The sequence below is a fragment of the Oncorhynchus clarkii genome, chromosome 3 (assembly GCF_045791955.1).
Source record: "Oncorhynchus clarkii lewisi isolate Uvic-CL-2024 chromosome 3, UVic_Ocla_1.0, whole genome shotgun sequence".
Classification (NCBI taxonomy): domain Eukaryota; kingdom Metazoa; phylum Chordata; class Actinopteri; order Salmoniformes; family Salmonidae; genus Oncorhynchus; species Oncorhynchus clarkii.
Genome location: NC_092149.1, coordinates 23554796 through 23577912, shown reverse-complemented (window position 1 = coordinate 23577912; position 23117 = coordinate 23554796). Strand labels below are relative to the sequence as shown.

Here is a 23117-nt window from a genome sequence, read left to right as displayed (position 1 = left end):
TGCTGTGTTTTATCCTAATGAAAAGAGCTGTTCCGTTTTACAGAGCGGGATGGGGAGCGAGACATTAAAACAGGAAGAAAAGCACTCAAATAATGACAAGGGAAGCGACTGCATAGTTGCTTCCTGTTCTGATTACAGGAAATGCACATTTCATTCTCTGTGACAAGAACATTTCCAAGAAAGGCATTCTCTCATTATTGCTTCATGAGTCTTCTGGCTTTAAACACACTTCTCAGTTTTTGAAAACCTTGGTGATAGAGAAGAAACCACATTTAAGGGAAAGTGGATACCTAGTCAGTTGTACAACTGAATGTATTCAACTGAAATATGTCTTCTGCATTTAACCCAATCCCTTTGAATCAGAAAGGTGCGGGGGGCTGCCTCAATCGACATCCACATCTTCAGCACCCGGGGAACAGTGGGTTAACTGCCTTGCTCAGAAGCAGAACGACAGATTTTTACCTTATCAGCTTCGGGGATTCGATCCAGCAATCTTTGGGTTACTGGCCCAATGCTCTAACCACTAGGCTACCTGCAGCCCCAGACACCAGTCAGGTTGACACAAATCTCAAAAAGGCATACAGTAGATGCCATCCACTGCGAACCAATTGCTCGACAAAAATAAGGATAGAAAATGAATCCCTTAACTCATCTGAATCCGTCAACTCATCTGAATCCCTCAACTCAATCCCTCAACTCATCTGACCCTCAACCCCTCAACTCATCTGACCCTTAACTCAATAGACCATGCAGTAATGACCACAAGCTGTATAGACAATAGCTCTATACAGAAATGACCAGCTTTGTTACAGACATGCAGGGTTTATAACAGCTTTACATACATACTACGTACAGCCCACAGTAAACGGCATCATGGGACTGGTTGTGGCTTACAGAGGATTAAGCACAACCAAGCTTATGTAAACCCAGCCCATTTACCCCACAGCCACCCGCCCCTCCCAGACCGGCCCGTACTGGTCACTCACCCTCTGTCCCTGCCAGGCCTCAGCCTATAGACCAACTATGTAGGCTATAATGGCACCCTATGTGACCAAAACAGCAGAGACGTTTAGCCTCGCACTTCAACACTCTTAGTTGTTGACGAAATTGACCCACTATGTCTTTACTTAGTGCATGCAAAGTCATCTAGCTGAGTCCACCTTTAAGGGCGCATATAATTAACTATAAATTGTGTAGACTCTTGGTGAACCTGATGATTAATATGACAGATAGCTGACATGATAAATCACAGGCTGGTGTTATGTACAGTAACATGATGGGTTGATGTTGTAATGCTGGCCGTCAAACGTGTTGTCATGAATCGCACAGCACTTAACCAAAATGAACCGTCCTCAGAGCCTTCAGTTCTGCTTTCTATGGCTTCACCAACCAACTGAATCATGCTTTTGGAATTTGATGGTACGAGGCCCCAAGAGTGTTTGTCCCTGTCAGTTTAATATCATTTTGTATAATGAGTCAGCCTGTACTGAGTTGTCTCTAACTTGCAATGACAGTGTTCTACCACCTTGCCAGGAGCTACTGCTGCTCTATGTCTACAGCTGAGGTTATAGATCTGAACTCCAATGATTGGCTGTGTCTAGAGATCTGAACTCCAATGATTGGCTTTGTCCCTACCAGAGATCTGAACTCTGAATCTACATACAGTACAGTAGAAAGTTCTACATGATCAATAAACAATTGTAATAATTTGTATACATTTTTTAAAGAAGAAAACATATGTTGAACTGTGAACCTGTAGGGACACATGACATTAGACATAGAAAGAGAGTATATACCATGTATTTAAAGTAACCATAGATACAGACAACTAGTAGACTGAAATAGCATAAATTACTTGAGAAGGCCCTCCTAGTAGGCCTGTGTTAGTGTCTGTCCCATCCAGACCTACTCTAGGCCAAAGACAGGAGTTGAATAATTAATTAAAAACAACCGTGTCGTTATCAGAGCGCCAAGGACTGGTAATATATATACTGTAGTGGTCATGTGTCTGTCTGACTCTGCTGTGTTTAAAGAAATAATCCACTTTTTTTCATTAGTCCACTGTTAATGCAGTCCCTTAATGTTTTACATGCCAGTTTTCAAGAATCAAAATGTCACTTGTCACATCAAAGTGTCACTTTGATCCTTGAAAATCCTATATCTGGAAAACTGGACTGCTGACATGCAAAACATTGTCTGTCTGTGGGGTTGTTTAGTGGAAGTTACAAAAAGCACTATCACATTTTAAAATCATTCTTGAATGTTTTTTGCTGTTGATCTTTAAGGGACGGTTTCCTGGACATACATTAAGCCTAGTCCTGGACTAAAAAGAAAGCTCAATGGAGAATGTCATCACTTTCCAACCTCATTCATTATCTCCAGCTCCATCCCAGTGTTCCCCAGTGGCGGTCGGTGCCGTTTATGATGAGGGAGAACAATTTTTATTGTCATGAGCATGGCCTTATTTCTATTACAGCATAATGGATGACTGTCATTTATATTCCATTCACCCAGTTCAATGTAACATCGATAGGTTTAGGCTACTACATTATACTAAAATTGTCCCTACCTATCATGAGGTTGCTACAACCTAGCCTATGAATTAAAGTTTACAACGTCGGTACACACAGGTCAAGGGTGTATTCATTAGTCCAACAGTTGCAAATTAGAGTTTCTATTGGACAAATTCGGGTATGTTTATCCCCGTTTTGTTCCGTTTTCTTTCGTTTAAGAAACGTTTTTCAAAAGAATCGGCGGAATGAATACACCCCTTATCACACGTAAACACAGTTCACTTTCATAGCAGCCACATTGTATACCTTCTCGCATCTATGCGCTCTACTCTCACCCTTTCCCTATGTTTGTGGACTTCAATGCACAACACATCAACTGTATAAGATCAGGCAAAAAAAACTTTACAAGCCAAACCATATCATAACTTCTTCACACAGCCTGCATTGTTGTCACCGTATTAGCTAAAGTAACGTCATAGTCAACATAGCTAATAGAACTAACTCATTAGTAAACCTGCTACAATCATGCAGTAACGTTACAGTGTATAGTCAGTAAGCAGTTTAGCAGTTACACCGGCGGGCCCAAGTGGGAATGAATTAGTAAAACCAAAAGCTTACCTTGACTTGGAAGAGTTCCAGTGTTGTGTTGAATAGTCATAGCCAGCTAGCTAATGTAAACTGAAAGTGAAAAACAATGACCAAATCTCTCTATCTCTCTTGAGACTCCTTAATTTTTGAAGAAATGAATTTGTTCAAAACTGTTCAACTATTGTCTTTCTCTCAAGTTGAGTCAACAACTCACAACATTTTATGCATTGCAGTCTTAGCTGTAGTTTATGCTTTCAGTACTAGATTAATTCTATGATCCTTTGATTGGGTGGACAACATGCAAGAGCTCTGATAGGTTGGAGGACGTCCTCTGGAAGTTGTCATAATTACTGTGTAAGTCTATGGAAGGGGTTGAGAACCACAAGCCTCCTAAGTTTGTATTGAAGTCAATGTACCTGAAGGAGGACGGAAGCTAGCTGTCCTCCGGCTACACCATGGCGCTACCCTTAGAGTGCTGTTGAGGCTACTGTGGACCTTCTATGCAAAACAGTGTGTTTTAATAAATTATTTGGTGACGTGAATATATTTAGTAATTTATTTTCTAAAAAGGACAACTTTTTAAATGTTTTACCCTTTTTAGTTTTATGAAATTTACTGAGGAGAATGGTCCTCCCCTTCCTCCTCTGAGGAGCCTCCACTGGTGTCCACATGTGAAAAGGGCACATTTCTATGTTTTGTAGTAACAAATATGAAGTAAAAATGTTCTACCTGATGAAAAAAGGTAAGACATAAAAATAAACTGTGATTTTTAAACCCTATGAGATTCATGGTGACGCGGGGAGCAATAAAATAGCTTCCCTCTGGCTAGAAACTCGTTGCAAGTTTTCAAAATCACAATTTCAAAAGAAAAACAATCCTACTCAAGGATGTCTTAGGGAAGGATATTTTAAGACTTTTCTTCTTATCTTTTCAACCACAGATCGTAGAAACACGTCATTTTCACATAATATTATGTAGACACTGGTATGGGTATGAGATGATGAGTATCAGGTTGAAAAGTGGTGGAATTTCCCTTTAATATGTGAATTCATTATCATTTTTTGTGTGTTTTGTACAACTGTTGTTAATGGCACAGTTATGTGTCGCAGCTTTTTTTCTAAACCTAAAGAGCCGAAAGGAGCTTTTATAACCTAGGCCTACTGCGTCCCACAATAGTTTTTCATAACACCGTAGGCTCAGTCATTGACGCTGCTGTCATGTCTCCTTCAGAATATTACTCATCAACCATTCTCAAGGGCGTTGCTTTGGTCTGAACATAACACTCACGGGGATAACATGAATTAACTTAGCACCAATAAAACAACACTGTGTGCTCGTAGAGGATGAATAATAGAGAATGCTGTTTTTGAATGGCCTATCAACCTTGTAGAATTCAAAGATGCATCAATCTGCTTTCTAGCACAGTATGCTTTCACCGTGTGACCCTAATGAGGATTTGCCACCTTTTGTTTCTCCTAAAAACACGTCAGGTTTATTCAAATGCAGTTTCATGTGTCTTTCATTCTTAAAGAATTTGCCTCTATAGTTTGGTGTTTTGAAAGATCGTGTTATATTGCTGTTGCTTTTGAGTCTAGCTAAATGTCCACATAAGTCCACTTTTGGCAGACGTATTCATATTGCTATAAAACTCCTGTATTATGATCCAGATTAGCAGAGCTGTTATGTAAATGCTCACAGTGTGTCGTTACAGGTTCACAATTCAGTACATCATTATTGGATTGCGTTCAAATAGTAGTTTATAACATATTAAATGACTCAAGCCTGTAGCTTTATACAGTATGTGTTTCATTTGAAGGGGTAATTCAAGTAACATTTGTGACCTCACATATTCTTCAACCTTATTATAGTGACTTGGCAATAAACAGTCATAGGAAGTAGGCCTCCCGAGTGGAACAGTGGTCTGAAGCAGTGCTAGCTGTGCCACTAGAGATTCTGGTTAGAATCCAGGCTCTGTCGCAGCCGGCCGCGACCGGGAGAACCATGGTGCGGGGCACAATTGGCCCAGCGTCGTCCGAGTTAGGGGAGGGTTTGGCCCGGCAGGGATGTTCTTGTCCCATCGTGCTCTGGGTGCATGCACGCTGACACGCTCGCCAGGTGTACAGTGTTTCCTCAGACACATTGATGCTTCTGGGTTAAATGGCAGTATGGCTTGGTTGGGTCGTGTTTCAGATGAGTCATGGCTCTTGACCTTCACCTCTCCCGAGTCCGTATGGGAGTTGCAGCGATGAGACAAGACTGTAACTACCAATTGGATACCAAGAAATTGGGGAGAAAAAAAGAACTGTCATAGGATACATCCCAAATGGCACCATATTCCCTATATAGGGCTCTGGTCCAAAGTAGTGCACCATGTAGGGAACAGGGTGCCATTTGGGACAAAGGCATAGTGGCTGGCTGTAACACACCCTTGTAGAAAAGCCAAGGATAAAGTCTTGCGCTCCTATTCATTTGTATTTATTTGTCTTACGCGCTTGTCGGAAGTGCTCATGATTCAGAAGCCCTGTGCACGCTGGGTAGGCAAAGTGTTCCCATTTTTAACCATTTCATTTGTCTGATGGGACAAACTCCACCTACCCGGCGGACCAGGAGAGCTGTGGCTAAATCAAGAGAGCCTACTGTGCTGGCCAATCGGCAACTTTTAAAACCATGACCAGAGAGAGACTGTCAAAGAATACATCAGAGAGCTTCTGTTTTTATGAGTGAGTTTATGTTTTTATGTCAACACTGTTTTTATTCAACACTTTTAAAAACATAAAACGCTCTTCTCCCTACTTCCACTCTCACTGCAGCTGCAATGAATAAGTAGCCAAGTGTATCGATAGCCAAGTGTATCGATAGTAGCCAAGTGTATCGATAGTAGCCCAGTGTATCGATAGCAGCCAAGTGTATCGATAGCAGCCAAGTGAATCGATAGTAGCCAAGTGTATCGATAGTAGCCAAGTGTATCGATAGTAGCCAAGTGTATCGATAGTAGCCAAGTGTATCGATAGCAGCCAAGTGTATCGATAGCAGCCAAGTGTATCGATAGTAGCCAAGTGTATCGATAGTAGCCAAGTGTATCGATAGCAGCCAAGTGTATCGATAGCAGCCAAGTGTATCGATAGTAGCCAAGTGTATCGATAGCAGCCAAGTGTATCGATAGTAGCCAAGTGTATCGATAGCAGCCAAGTGTATCGATAGTAGCCAAGTGTATCGATAGTAGCCAAGTGTATCGATAGTAGCCAAGTGTATCGATAGCAGCCAAGTGTATCGATAGCAGCCAAGTGTATCGATAGCAGCCAAGTGTATCGATAGCAGCCAAGTGTATCGATAGTAGCCAAGTGTATCGATAGCAGCCAAGTGTATCGATAGTAGCCAAGTGTATCGATAGTAGCCAAGTGTATCGATAGCAGCCAAGTGTATCGATAGCAGCCAAGTGTATCGATAGTAGCCAAGTGTATCGATAGTAGCCAAGTGTATCGATAGCAGCCAAGTGTATCGATAGTAGCCAAGTGTATCGATAGTAGCCAAGTGTATCGATAGCAGCCAAGTGTATCGATAGCAGCCAAGTGTATCGATAGTAGCCAAGTGTATCGATAGCAGCCAAGTGTATCGATAGCCAAGTGTATCGATAGTAGCCAAGTGTATCGATAGCAGCCAAGTGTATCGATAGCAGCCAAGTGTATCGATAGTAGCCAAGTGTATCGATAGTAGCCAAGTGTATCGATAGTAGCCAAGTGTATCGATAGCAGCCAAGTGTATCGATAGCAGCCAAGTGTATCGATAGCAGCCAAGTGTATCGATAGCAGCCAAGTGTATCGATAGCAGCCAAGTGTATCGATAGTAGCCAAGTGTATCGATAGCAGCCAAGTGTATCGATAGTAGCCAAGTGTATCGATAGCAGCCAAGTGTATCGATAGCAGCCAAGTGTATCGATAGCAGCCAAGTGTATCGATAGCAGCCAAGTGTATCGATAGTAGCCAAGTGTATCGATAGTAGCCAAGTGTATCGATAGTAGCCAAGTGTATCGATAGCCCTGCGTTTTTATTATTAGCAGCTCATCATATCAATTTTAATATCGAGGAATATTTCACTTTTTCTGGTCATAGGAACAAAATACATTTGTGCATAAGGCAGAAATGATGCGGTGCGACTCAAGTTTAGCCATCAGGTGGAGGACGGTGTCCCCTCTCTCTGGACAGTCTCACCGGAGGAAAGGACAGAGCAGGGACTGTGCGAGGTGGACCCTCTGCTGCCAGAGAGGAAGAGGCGAAGCGAGAGGTTTCACTCTCGAAAAATCTGTCCAAAATAAGCCCAATGTGTTTCTATGGGCTTATTTTGGACCTAAACTTGTCGCCTGCCTTCCCACCTTTGGGACAACAACTCCCAATGTTAGGGTGGAGACTTGATTATATACAGATCTCTACTGCTGCTCTCTCCCTCCGCTGAGACTTACTATCAGATGCTGGTTCCGTCAGTCCAGTAAAATAAAAAGGGAATTATTTCAATTTATGCTCAGCTGTGCCTCACAAGTGATACAGCAACTGATTTATTTTGTTATCAAATATAACGTTTTTTATATAATATGGTTTGAAAATAACAATATCGGCAGTCCAAACATAGCCAATATGCTGTGACAATGTATAAGGATGCACAAACCTCATTCCTACAGAACTGTTTTTATTAGGTTAAAGGTAGACTCTTAAGAGTGTTGAAGCGTGAGGCTCAACTTCTCCACTGTCTTGGACCCCTGGCTACCACACTGTAGCAGCATGAAGCGAACCCGTACCAGGGTTGCCATGTCTGTGGTTTTCCCGTCAAATTGGGCTACTTTGAAAACAATGTCGTGGGTGAAAATGTATTGGTTGTGGGTTGTGGGATTTTGGGCTATTTCTAAATTGCACTGCGGACGCCATGGCATTTCTCTTTAAAAATATATCAAATAATTTCACTGTGACCTGCTGCTGCTGACTATTAAGCAGTGAGGCAGGCTGTTGCTGAGTGAGTGAGTGAGTCAGTGAGTGGAGGGAGGGAGGGGGATGGCCGAAGGGGTGTGTGTTGAGCACAGTTATTGGGTGTTGAGAGAGTGCTGCTGCAGGCAGTCATGACAAGTGATGTGAAAACAACAAACTAATTAACTAGCACTAGCTAGCTACTTACTTCTCGCTCATTCTTGTTTTCCTCTTTCATTGTATCCTGACTGCACCCAGTCCTACCAATCATTACTAGAGCCAACACAGCAAGGGAAAGAAACTGAGAAATAATAATCTGACAGTTTCAGAGAGAGGGAGCGAGGATCGAAGAATGTGCTTTCTCTCTGGGTATGTAGTCAGGGCTCGAAATTAAGGGCGTCCCATTGTCCCCGGGACGAAAAAAAAACATGTCTGGAACGGTTCAAACAGACTCTGGGACAGTTCTGGAACGATTGATCCAAAATATATATTTTTTTTAGAAAGCAATGACGCTAAGGCAACAGATCAGGACGTTTAGCTTAGAATATTAATAAACGTATTTGAAGCACATCACATGCGCACACGGCATTAGGCTATGCGCAAATGTTCCAAAATGCAATTAGCGGGAACACACTGTTCTAAAAAAGTGCACCGCACATGCGAGCGGTTTCATGTGACATAGAATATCTGTTAGGAATGTAGTAAGAGGGGAGATCTAAAGATGCTAGCATGGGTTGCCTTATGACTAGGATTGTGTCTTTGCCTGCTAGACAATGAAAGAAAGTTGATTTGAAAACCAATAGAACAACAGAAAATGCTGGTTTCAATGACACAATGAAGCGTTAATAAAATAATTCCCTCAACATATGCTCTGATTTTGGGAAGACATGCCTCCTAAAACGAAATAAAACCTCCAGGTTTTAAACAGTTAAGTTTATGGTTAAATTGTTCCAAATTGCTGACTGCCTTGCAATGTGGCTGATGTGTGCAGTGTGCTACAGTCACTGACCTTTCTCTCTGCTCTTGTGACCATTTGATCAGAACGAACCATGCCTCGAGTATGTCAAGAGAATCAAGCCTTTAGAAGTTCATGTTAATTATCCTACATTATAATTGTCAAAATGATTGGCTTATCTAGGCCAGTGGAGGCTGCTGAGGGGAGAACGGCTATAATTTTCATATGTTTGATACCATTCCATTCACTCCATTTCCAGCCATTATTATGAGCCGTCCTCCCCTCAACAGCCTCCACTGATCTAGGCCAAATTTAAAGTCTCATTAAAGCTTGGCTACAATTTCTGATGCCTCCCTCATGTCAGTCAGCATCGGCGTGGACATGAGAGTCCGTAGCCAATATGCATATAACCTAGGCTACACTTTTACATGTAGGCTAATTATTTATTCACATTTAGCCTATGCAAAATATATCTATTTCTGGCTCAGTTGACAGCCCCTTTATCGATTTCAGTAGTAGGCTAGTCTTATTAGCCTTTTAGATCACCTATGAGTAGACCCATGTTGGCATCTCCCCCAGAAATGTAAATACATATTTTAATTTGGGACAGTTCATCTTCAGTGTGGGACGGTTTAAATTGCACTTTGGGATGATTCTGGGACGGTGATGAAAAAAGTCTCGAGTATCTAGCAAGCTAGCTAACATCGGCCAGAAAGTTGAAGTCAGAGGAGCGAGAGAGCGGTGTGCAGCGACGCAGAGGTGAGGACAGAGAGGAACCGATTAACTCCATTACTGTCTATCAAATTGATTGATTGATTAATAGTAGAATAATACTCTCTTTATGTACTGGAGCTCCTCACTCTCTTTATTTTCCATCTTCGTCCAGAAGGATGAATGACTGGGAGTTGCAGTCACGCATGAATTTACATTTCTTATGACATAAAAGAAGCCAAAAATGCAAACTGTTGGGGCTTTTCGATTTTTACGATTATTTTAGAGCAATGTGACTTGCATTAACACTATTTTACAATGTTTAACATTGTGTTAATGCCATATCACAGTAATGTTTTATGAAAATACATACTCAGCTATCTTTTTGATTGCGAAAGTGATCTTGACTCAGAAAAGGGTGGTGACCACTACCCTAGACTGATTATTAAATTAGGTGTCATTGGATACATATACAGAGTGTATTATATTGCTAGTATTATGGTGTATTATGTGAAGTAGATTATTGTGTTGTACTATGGTTTTATGTCAGTACAGCTATTTATCAGGCACATATGGAAATATGCTTCAAATAGTATCTGGAACATCAATTTGCTAATGGTTAAACCAGTATGAACAACATCATACTATACAGAACAAAACAACTTTTTTTACTTTAAAATCTGTCATTCTGTTACCAAACTGCATCTCCACTGTTCTTCAAGTATTTTTTTTTAATGTTCAGTGGAAATTGTTCAATGTAGTCCTTGTGCATAGAGTTGTATGGTTTGTTTAACTTTGTAATCATTGGTTTTGGTTTGACATACATTTGAAAGTGAGAAATCGGAGTCTCAGTGTTACTCTGTTACTGTGGAATTGCCTGTATAGACAATTGTTGGTTGGTTGTCTCCTGGCTCTAGTATGAGGTGTTTTTGCCGACTCTGAGTTATTCTGACATCCAGTTGTTGACACACACACACACACACACACACACACACACACACACACACACACACACACACACACACACACACACATGGAGAGGGAAACAAGATGCCCTGGGAAAATAACGGCCTTCATAAATCTACAGTACAACTATTAGGAAAAGGTAAATATAGGAGTCAAGAATGATGGAAAGGCTGTTTACTCTTGTCTGCAGTAATTGACAGAATTTCAATAATCACCTTGTGTTTCCTGCCAAGCTAATGTGACCTCTATTAGTGTGTGAGTGTGTGCCCAGTTGTGTGTGCCAGAGCCTGGTTCTTTCTGTCCCCAACCAAGGAGGGCCAACAGAAGCACCTAGATCTTCTGCACAGATTCTGTCAGACCTGAGCCCTGACAGTAAATCTCAGTAGGACAAAAATAATGGTGTTCCAAAAAAGGTCCAGTTGCCAGAACCACAAATACAAATTGCCAGAACCATCCATCTGGTCCTAGAGCACACAAAAAACTATACATACCTTGGCCTAAACATCAGCGCCGGAGGTAACTTCCACAAAGCTGTGAATGATCTGAGAGACAAGGCAAGAAGGGCCTTCTATGCCATCAAAGGGAACATGAAATTTGACATACCAATTATGATCTGGCTAAAAATATTTTAATCAGTTATAGAACCCATTGCCCTTTATGGTTGTGAGGTCTGGGGTCCGCTCACCAACCAAGAATTCCAAATTGAGACTCTGCATGCAGAATTCTGCAAAAATATCCTCTGTGTACACCAAATAATGCATGCAGAGCAGAGCCAATACCCGCTAATGATCAAAATCCAGAAAAGAGCTGTTAAATTCTACAACCACCTGAAATTAAGCGATTCCCAAACCTTCCATAACAAAGTCATCACCTACAGAGAGAGGACCCTGGAGAAGAGTCCCCTAAGCAAGCTGGTCCCAAATCATGAGAAAACAAAAAGATAATTACTTGACACGTTGGAAATAATTAACAAAAAAACAGAGCAAACTAGAATGCTATTTGGCCCTGAACAGAGAGTACACCTTGGCAGAATACCTGACCACTGTGACTGACCCAAAATTAAGGAAATCTTTGACTATGTACAGATTCAGTGAGCATAGCCTTGCTATTGAGAAAGGTCGCTGTAGGCAGACCTGGCTCTCAAGAGAAGACAGGCTATGTGCACACTGCCCACAAAATGAGGTGGAAACTGAGCTGCACTTCCTAATCTCCTGCCAAATGACACATATTTCCCTCAGATTACACAGACCAACAAAGAATTTGAAAACAATCTTTGATAAACTCCCATATCTGTTGGGTGAAATACTACAGTGTGCAACCACAGCACCAAGATGTGTGACCTGTTGCCAGAAAAAAAGGGCGACCAGTGAAGAACAAACACCATTTGAAATACAACCCATATTTATTTATTTTCCCTTTTGTACTTTAACTATTTGCACATCGTTACAACACTGTATATTGACATAATGACATTTGAAATGTCTCGATTCTTTTGGAACTTGTGTAAGTGTAACATTTACTCTTCACTTTTTATTGTTTATTTCACTTTTGTTTATTAATTTCACTTGCTTTGGCAATGTAAGCATATGTTTCCCATGTCAATAAAGCCCCTTGAATTGAATTGAGAGAGAGAGCGAGCGAGCGAGAACACAGGACTGGGACACTGCTGCACATGGGTCTAACTCACATTTAGATCTTTTAGGACATTTTAATATAGGCTATGTAAGCAGTTTTTTAAGTGGATTAATTAATTCTGAACTTTTCAGTTTGAATCTAAGGTATTGATATACAGTGCCTTGCGAAAGTATTCGGCCCCCTTGAACTTTGCGACCTTTTGCCACATTTCAGGCTTCAAACATAAAGATATAAATGTATTTTTTTGTGAAGAATCAACAACAAGTGGGACACAATCATGAAGTGGAACAACATTTATTGGATATTTCAAACTTTTTTAACAAATCAAAAACTGAAAAATTGGGCGAGCAAAATTATTCAGCCCCTTTACTTTCAGTGCAGCAAACTCTCTCCAGAAGTTCAGTGAGGATCTCTGAATGATCCAATGTTGACCTAAATGACTAATGATGATAAATACAATCCACCTGTGTGTAATCAAGTCTCCGTATAAATGCACCTGCACTGTGATAGTCTCAGAGGTCCGTCAAAAGCGCAGAGAGCATCATGAAGAACAAGGAACACACCAGGCAGGTCCGAGATACTGTTGTGAAGAAGTTTAAAGCCGGATTTGGATACAAAAAGATTTCCCAAGCTTTAAACATCCCAAGGAGCACTGTGCAAGCGATAATATTGAAATGGAAGGAGTATCAGACCACTGCAAATCTACCAAGACCTGGCCGTCCCTCTAAACTTTCAGCTCATACAAGGAGAAGACTGATCAGAGATGCAGCCAAGAGGCCCATGATCACTCTGGATGAACTGCAGAGATCTACAGCTGAGGTGGGAGACTCTGTCCATAGGACAACAATCAGTTGTATATTGCACAAATCTGGCCTTTATGGAAGAGTGGCAAGAAAAAAGCAATTTCTTAAAGATATCCATAAAAAGTGTTGTTTAAAGTTTGCCACAAGCCACCTGGGAGACACATCAAACATGTGGAAGAAGGTGAAACCAAAATTGAACTTTTTGGCAACAATGCAAAACGTTATGTTTGGCGTAAAAGCAACACAGCTGAACACACCATCCCCACTGTCAAACATGGTGGTGGCAGCATCATGGTTTGGGCCTGCTTTTCTTAAGCAGGGACAGGGAAGATGGTTAAAATTGATGGGAAGATGGATGGAGCCAAATACAGGACCATTCTGGAAGAAAACCTGATGGAGTCTGCAAAAGACCTGAGACTGGGACGGAGATTTGTCTTCCAACAAGACAATGATCCAAAACATAAAGCAAAATCTACAATGGAATGGTTCAAAAATAAACATATCCAGGTGTTAGAATGGCCAAGTCAAAGTCCAGACCTGAATCCAATCGAGAATCTGTGGAAAGAACTGAAAACTGCTGTTCACAAATGCTCTCCATCCAACCTCACTGAGCTCGAGCTGTTTTGCAAGGAGGAATGGGAAAAAATTTCAGTCTCTCGATGTGCAAAACTGATAGAGACATACCCCAAGCGACTTACAGCTGTAATCGCAGCAAAAGGTGGCGCTACAAAGTATTAACTTAAGGGGGCTGAATAGTTTTGCACGCCCAATTTTTCAGTTTTTGATTTGTTAAAAAAGTTTGAAATATCCAATAAATGTCGTTCCACTTCATGATTGTGTCCCACTTGTTGTTGATTCTTCACAAAAAAATACAGTTTTATATCTTTATGTTTGAAGCCTGAAATGTGGCAAAAGGTCGCAAAGTTCAAGGGGGGCGAATACTTTCGCAAGGCACTGTATCTTCTTATTATGCAGTGCCTTCAGAAAGTATACATACCCCATACCTCTTACTTAAGTGCCTTGTTGCAAACAGGATGCATGTTTTGGAATATTTTTTATTCTGTACAGACTTCCTTCTTTTCCCTCTGTTAATTAGGTTAGTATTGTAGAGTAACTCAAATATTGTCGATCCATCCTCAGTTTTCTCCTATCACAACCATCAAACTCTGTAACTGTTTTAAAATCATAATTGGCCTCTTGGTGAAATCCCTGAGCAGTTTCCTTCCTCTCTGGTAACTGAGTTAGGAAGGACGCCTGTATCTTTGTGGATCTGGGTGTATTGATACACCATCCAAAGCCTAATTAATAACTTCACCATGCCCAAAGGGATATTCAGCGTCAGTTTTTTAAAATCCACATCTACCAATTTGTGCCCTTCTTTGCGAGGCAGTGAAAAACCTCCCTGGTTTATGTGGTTGAATCTGTCCTTGAAACTCACTACTCGATCGAAGGACCTTACAATTATCTGTATGTGTGGTACAGAGATGGGGTAGTCATTAAAAAATCATGTTCACAACTATTATTGAACACTGAATGAGTTCATGCAACTTATTATGTGATTAGTTATGCACATTTCTACTCTTGAAACGTATTTATGCTTGCCATAACAAAGGGGTTGAATACATTTCAGGTTTTAAAAAATTCCATACATTTCAAGAGATGTCTCCAAACAAAATTCCACTTTGACATTATGGGGAATTGTGTGTAGATCAGTGACACACAATTCAGGCTGTAACACAACCAAATGTTGAAAAAGTATAAGTGTGAATACTTTCTGAAGGTATATTCTTATTCACATGACTCATATGTACTCCTATAAAAATAGAATACTTGTCGATGTGAACATGCAAAATGTCAACCTCAATCACAGTCATGTTCTGTGCTGAGATAAGACGTAACTAATACAGACATCATACACACTCTTGCTAAATCACATCCAATATCATACACATCAACCTACTCAGATTTACTACACACATAACATCTGTGGCATTGGCTCACAGGCAAACAGGCAAGGGAATAAAACAAATATTGCTAGAACCTATTTCTTGAATTCTAAATATCAGACATTTGAAACCTCTATTTTGACCATAATACCTCTGATGGCAGTAACTTTACAAGCACTAATTATGGTCACTTTAGACTGAGAAGAGTATCTAGTTATGGGAAGGGGTGAAATAAGTATAGCCAGTTATAATTGTAAGGGTTTAGCAGATTATTAAAAGAAGATCCGTCTTTACATGGCTAAAAGAAAAGGAATATAACATATACTGTTTACAGGAAACTTACCCTACATCCTTAGATGAAGCTGTGTGGAAAAAGGAATGGGGTGGGGAAATCATTTTCTGTCACGGTCAAAGGAACTCAAAAGGTGTGATGATATTAATTATCAAAAATATCGTTCTGAATGTGCAAATAGTCAGGAATGATTTGCAAGGAAGGTGGATCCTTTTGAATATGAAAGTGGACGAAAAAGAGATTTGGCTCATTAATCTACAGTGGGGCAAAAAAGTATTTAGTCAGCCACCAATTGTGCAAGTTCTCCCACTTAAAAAGATGAGAGAGGCCTGTAATTTTCATCATAGGTACACTTAAACTATGACAGACAAAAATTAGAGAGAAAAAAATCCAGAAAATCACATTGTAGGATTTTAAATGAATTTATTTGCAAATTATGGTGGAAAATAAGTATCTCTGGAGAGACCTGAAAATAGCTGTGCAGTGTCCCGATCCAACCTGACAGAGCTTGAAAGGAACTGCAGAGAAGCATGGGAGAAACTCCCCAAATACAGGTGTGCCAAGCTTGTAGCGTCATACCCAAGAAGATTTACGGCTGTTATCGCTGCCAAAGGTGCTTCAACAAAGTACTGAGTAAAAGGGTTTGAATACTTATGTGAATGTGATATTTTTTGAATAAGGCTGTAATGTAATAAAATGTGGAAAAAGTCAAGGGGTCTGAGTACTTTACAAATGCACTGTACATGCCCGTGTTTATTGACAGTAGACTTGATGCCATTATGGCTATCATTAAAAAGTAAGTATATATACTGAACAACAATATAAATGCAACATGCAACCATTTCAAAGATTTTACTGAGTTACAGTTCATATGAGGAAATCAATCATATTAAATACATTCATTCGGCCCTAATCTATGGTTTTCACATGACTGGGAATACTGATATGCGTTTGTTGGTCACAGATACATGTACCTTAAAAGAAATGGGCCTCACAATGGGCCTCAGGATCTCGTCACAGTATCTCTGTGCATTCAAATAGCCATCGATAAAATGCAATTGTGTTCGTTGTCCATAGCTTATGCCTGCCCATACCATAACCCCACCGCCACCATGGGGCACTCTGTTCACAACGTTGACATCAGCAAACTGCTCGCTGACATGACGCCATCTGCGGTTGTGAGGCAAGTTGGACGTACTGCCAAATTCTCTGAAACGATGTTGGATGCAGCTTATGGTAGGGAAATTAACATTAAATTCTCTGGCAACAGCTCTGGTGGACATTCCTGCAGTCAGCATGCCAATAGCACGCTCCCTCGAAACTTAAGACATCTGTGGCATTCTGTTGTGTAATAATCATGCTGTTTAATCAGCTTCTTGATATGCAACACCTGTCAGGTGGATGGATTATCTTGGCAAAGGAGAAATGCTCACTAACAGGGATGTAAACAAATTCGTTCACAAAATTCAAGAGAAATAAGCTTTTTGTGCGTATGAAACATTTCTGGGATCTTTTATTTCAGCACATGAAACATGGGACCAACACTTTACATGTTGCGTTTATAATTTTGTTCAGTATAGTTTACAGAGAACTGTTCCATCTGTTTTTGCTGGGATTTATTAAGTAACTGGCTTTTTTTCAAGCTGTTAACGTCACGGATCCCTCTGGAACTTTCATTACACACACCTGGCCCTTATTCCCACTGATTGTATTTGTATATATGTGCCCTTTGGTTTCCATTGGGCGATCGATTATTGTTACTATGTCCGTTGATCATGTGAGTACCTGTGCTATGTGTTTTGGCTTTCGTGCCATTGTGGGGCGGCAGGGTAGCCAAGTGGTTAGAGTGGTGGACTAGCAACCGGAAGGTTGCAAGTTCAAAACTCCAGAGCTGGCAAGTCTGTCGTTCTGCCCCTGAACAGGCAGTTAACCCACTGTTCTTAGGCCGTAATTGAAAATAAGAATGTGTTCTTAACTGACTTACAGTACCTAGTTAAATAAAGGTACAATAAAAAATTGTGCATTTTTGAATAATAATTTTGCACGCCCAATTTTTCAGTTTTTGATTTGTTAAAAAAGTTTGAAATATCCAATAAATGTCGTTCCACTTCATGATTGTGTCCCACTTGTTGTTGATTCTTCACAAAAAAATACAGTTTTATATCTTTATGTTTGAAGCCTGAAATGTGGCAAAAGGTCGCAAAGTTCAAGGGGGCCGAATACTTTCGCAAGGCACTGTATAGTATATCTAAGAAATGTATAGAGTTAATGTTATTTTCCATAGTGAAGGAAATGGATTGTATTCTAGAGTTAATGTAGTTAAGACATTTGTTTAATTTAATTTCATAACCCGTCCAGATCATAAAGCAATCATCTATATGGTGCGTCCAATATTTAACATGATCTTTGGACCATTATTTAGTAAAATCCAATTTGAATTTCCCCATGAAGAGATGTCTGTGTTTCGACCAAACAGGTCTTCCTTATCCAGTGTTGGATGCTGGATGACGCAACAATACTTTCCTAACAAATACAATAATGTCCTCATGATCATCATCAACATGTGGTGACCATGTCGTAACCTAATAATAGCCAATAATATCCCTCTGATGGATGTGACCTTTAACCTAGTTGTTTGGTCTATCTGCTGTCAGAGATAATGCCAGGGGCTTTTAACAATGTCCCAGAAATAGCTGAATAATCCTTAATCCTCTGAGCTGAATTTCTACCAAGTCTCCTATGTAATAGTCCTCTAAACCAGGGTTCCCAAACTGTCCTGCCCCAGCACTACACAGCTGATTCAAATAATCAAAACTTGATGATAAGTTGGTTATTTGAATCAGCTGTGTAGTGCTCGGGCAAAAAACTAAACATGGACCTAGGGGGGCCCCAGGACCCAGTTTGGGAAACCCTGCTTTACAAAACTATCGGTTCTTAACGATTTACATGAGCTCTTAGTCATAATGCACATATTACAGTACATCATTGAGTAGAGTATGAATGATTGTGCGTGTGTGTGAGGGGTTCATTCTTTCTGCATCCGACTATAAATGTAAAGATACTCTAACCACACTGGTTTCACATCATCCTTTGGTGTTGGAGAGTGGCAGTTTCACTTGGGCTGAATTCCAAATCAAGCTGCTACCCTAGAGCTAAACTGAGCTGAGTGGCCCTGTCAGTCAATCAGTCAAGCAGCCTCAGTCCCCTCCCTTCTTCTCTCCTCCTCCCCCGCTCTTCTTATTACAGAGGAGAGGTTGAGAAGTGAGCCCCACATGGATCTGTCTGCATTAATTATTAAATCGTCTCCTCCACTGTGGTAACCTTTACAGAGCATGACAGGGCAGGAGGCTAAAGTCCCAGACATTATACTGGATGGGAGGAACACACAGGAGCAGCAGAATATGTATGGATATCTGTGTGCACCACTTTGTATTACTCATTCATTTACCCGTTCAGACGAGGCATAGTAAATGCAGAGTGAACTGTTGAAGTTGGCATGATATACTGCACCTCCTGTACAACAATGTTGTTTTATAAACCATAGCTGTGTTTTGTGCACTCACCTCCTCTAGCTGCCTAGTCAGTCTTCCACTGTCAGTTCGAGGGCAGGTAATTGGGGTTGTTTGGGGGGAGTGTTCGGTCATGCTACCTTGACAGCTCCTGGGTGACACTGGCATGCTGAAAATCTCACTGTGTGTTTGTGTTCTCTCTGTGTCTGTCTGTCTGTCTGTCTGTCTGTCTGTCTGTCTGTCTGTCTTTCCCCTCCTATCTCCCCCTCTCAGGTCTACAGTCTGAAGGCTCAACCTCTCACCTAGAACAACCCTCTGAACAGCAGCAACAAGACATCGCCAAGATGTTCAGCACCAAAAGGTTAGAATGGCGTCACAGATTTGTATCTATTTTTGTGCTATTGTGGGAGGGGGGGGGGGGGGGGGCTGTCACAAATCTCAGGGCATTTTAAAATGGCTTTATCTGATAAAAACTGACATTTCATGTCAGCTGTTTTTGTATTTTTGCTCATGTTTTGGAGCTGAATTTGACTTTAAGGAGAGAGGGGACTTTTGAGTTAACGTCAATACAAACTTTATTTAGCCTCTTTTCTATCACAAATAATGCCAGTTTAAAGGTGCCTAATTTATTAATAGTTATATTTGTTTCTATTTTAGTTATTCTTTTTGAAATATAATGTTATTGTTTCCATAAGACATGGAGACACACGCACACACATACACACACACACAATCAGACATCATCTGTAATGAAATGAAGCCAGGCATTAGTATTGCAAAAGAGATCATTAATTACGTCCTGAAATATAATGAATATTCACCACTGGAACTCCTCCCTCATATTTTCAGAAGTACAAAAACACTCTCATCCCAGAATAAAATTAAACAAACTGCCTAGCTTGAATAATCACATAACATGTTCTAGCAGGAAGTTACAGCTAGTTCACAAAAATATATTAAATCATGGTCAAAGGCACCTTGTCTAACATCAGTGTTCAAAGAAAACCAATGGGAGTTCTCTGCCTCAAACGGTTTATAAGAGCTTTGTCTAGATTATCCCCACATCATGTCAAATGCATGGTGGGAAAACTATTTTGTACTGTGTTGAATGCTTCTAGAACGTCAACTTGCTAATAGAGGGCTTTTAAGATAAGTACCTTATTAACTGAAATGAACTGAAATGTTAAGCTCCCAACCGTTTTGGTCTGGTGGGGTGAAATGAAACCCATTTTCTTCTGGGACCATCCTGAAAATTACCGTAATTATCTTTATAGAAGGTTAGAAGATTTCCTATGACGTTTTTTAAAAATAAAAACGGCATTGCGACCTGATGATAATACAGTATATGAACATAAGATAAGATAATGTAAATAATATAATCAAGTGAAGGCGAGAATCCCTTGATGACGAGTCCTACATGATTGAATCGTCCCCTTGCCCACTGCTCCTCAGAACCCCATCATATCATGCTAATGACACAGCACACAATTTTCAGAAGCCACACTCTCTCTCCCTCTCTCTACAATCAAGCCTGGGCATACTGTACTCTTCATATGTATACCAGCTGATGGAAGTAATGGTCCCATCAAGGCCTAACACATTCCCCTGCTTACTGACAAGCCCACTTCATTAATGTCCAACAGCCTCTGTCACATGTAAAACAAACAGCCCTGTGTTGGTCATCAAATAACAAATCAATGTTGGTCATCAAATAGATTTTTCCTGAATTACATAATGTATGAAATTGACCCTTTCTGCTTCCTGCCTCGGGTGGAACCTTACTCGGGTGGAACCTTCCTCGGGTGGAACCTTCCTCGGGTGGAACCTTCCTCGGGTGGAACCTTACTGTATTTGTGACATTACAATGTTTTATCAACGTAAATCAAGTCAAGATTTTTAAGCACCTTGAACCTATTTCATACCAACAAACATTAAAACGTTGGAATTGTATTGTTGTTGTTTCTGTTGCACTTGTGGTGGTTGTGTTTTGGCTGAGTGGCGTGTGAATGGGTTTTGTTCCTCTTTGTCCCGCCCTGAGACAAGCGCTGTGCTAAAATTAAGACGCAATACTGTTTATTAGGATTTATAGACAGCATAACATACATGGTGTCAACACACAGGGGGTAGAGGTTTGTCGTGATTCTAGTCATGCATATGAAATGCATATAATTATGAGCAGGTTGTGTAACGTATGGTAAAACTAAGATACCTCACTGTCTTCAAGGGGACTGGATCAACTGAACAGATGACATGGATATGCTGAAAGTGAATATTTTATTGCAGCCCATCTTGAAAATTCAGATTCTCAAACTCAATCCCATTTTGCTGAATATGAGACAAAGCGTACTTCTTCTGTTAAACTGCTGAATGAGCCAAAATACGACTGTGGAAATCTGGTTATCTGTCTAAAAGTCTGAGCTGCAACTGTGGATTTTTAGATTGATTTTCCATCCTAGACCCCCCCGCGCACACACACACACACACACACACACAGTCACTGAAGCTTCCATCTGCATGCACACAGAGACTTTAATTAAAAGTATTTCATTAAACTTTAATCAGTCTCACGTCTGACAGAGTACTTTAGGCTACCTTGTATTTTATTGGAATGAAGTCTGGGACAGAGGAGAGGATGATAAATCTAGAACCTTCCCTTACCTAGGGAAAACACATTAGCCCTGTCTGTCTTTGATTACATTTACTATAACTTCCCTCTGATACCAGATAGACTGTTTTACTGTTATAGATGGGCCTAGAGCATCAGAATCCAGTCACAGCTTAATCGGTCGTGTTTATACATACTCATTAAAAGGTAACTTGAGCCCCGTTAAATTTAGTCTTTCATCCAAGGGAACATTTATGGAGCAGAGAGCTGAATTACAGTTTTGTATCCAACTCATTAAAACTTTCCCCCGAAAGTCCTCCGCTAATGAAGCTATAGCTATAAATCTGGAACGGGGGGGGAACAAAGAGAGGTCCCTATAATTCTCTGAGGTTGATGTCATTTGTATCTGTAATCTGTCTGGGGATATGCTCCTCTAATGAGGCTCGCCAGTGTTTACATGCCAAAATAGTCTGAGACGAATGAACGGTGAGGAGAGGCGAGTCGAGTGGATCCAACCCCGGTACCACCTTCACTCCTCAGGTCGTTATTCAGCCATCATGCTGCCGTGCCCAAAATGGTCCTGAGACGATATTGACACAACCATTTATTTTTTATTTAACCCTAATTTAACCAGGTAGGCTAGTTGAGAAGTTCTCATTTGCAACTGCGACCTGGCCAAGATAAAGTTAAGCAGTTCGACACAGACAACAACACAGAGTTACACATGGAGTAAACAAACATACAATCAATAATACAGTATAAACAAGTCTATATACTGTCACGTTCGTCGTAAAGAGGAGATCAAAGCGCAGCGTGATTACAATACATGTTATATATTTTAATAAAGACGGACACTAAACAACCGTCAAGCTATACTATAAATGTGCATACACAGGCAACTAGACATAGACAATAACCCACGAAATACCCAAAGATGATGGCTGCCTAAATATGGTTCCCAATCAGAGACAACGATAAACACCTGCCTCTAATTGAGAACCAATCTAGGCAACCATAGACATATATAAACACCTAGATGATAAACAACCCCATAAACCTACAAAAACCCTAGACAGTACAAAAATGTGCAAATGAGGTAGGATAAGGGAGGCAATAAATAGGCCATGGTGGCGAAGTAATTACAATATAGCATTGAAACACTGGAATGGTAGAATGTGCAGAAGATGAATGTGCAAGTAGAGATACTGGGGTGCAAAGGAGCAAGATAAATAAATAAATACAGTATGGGGATGAGGTAGTTGGATGGGCTATTTGCAGATGGACTATGTACAGGTGCAGTGATCTGTGAGCTGCTCTGACAGCTGGTGCTTAAAGCTAGTGAGGGAGATATGAGTCTCCAGCTTCAGTGATTTTTGCAGTTCGTTCCAGGCATTGGCAGCAGAGAACTGGAAGGAGATGCGGCCAAAGGAAGAATTGGCTTTGGGGGTGACCAGTGAGATATACCTGCTGAAGCGCGTGCTACAGGTGGGTGCTGCTATGGTGACCAGTGAGCTGAGATAAGGCGGGGCTTTGCCTAGCAGAGACTTGTAGATGACTTGGAGCCAGTGGGTTTGGCAACGAGAATGAAGCCAGGGCCAGCCAACGAGAGCGTACAGGTCGCAGTGGTGGGTAGTATATGGGG

The 23117-nt window shown here is 40.7% G+C and overlaps 1 protein-coding gene across 2 annotated transcripts in view; it reads left to right on the top strand.

The window, feature by feature from the left end:
- LOC139391226 (oxidation resistance protein 1-like) overlaps positions 1-23117 on the top strand; it is a 186832-nt gene that overhangs the window by 5566 nt on the left and 158149 nt on the right. For both annotated transcript variants that reach the window (XM_071138873.1, XM_071138856.1), the window contains exon 2: positions 19144-19231. In XM_071138873.1, coding sequence (XP_070994974.1) covers positions 19215-19231 — 17 coding nt within the window. In that variant the 5' untranslated portion in view covers positions 19144-19214. The remainder of the gene's footprint in view (positions 1-19143; positions 19232-23117) is intronic.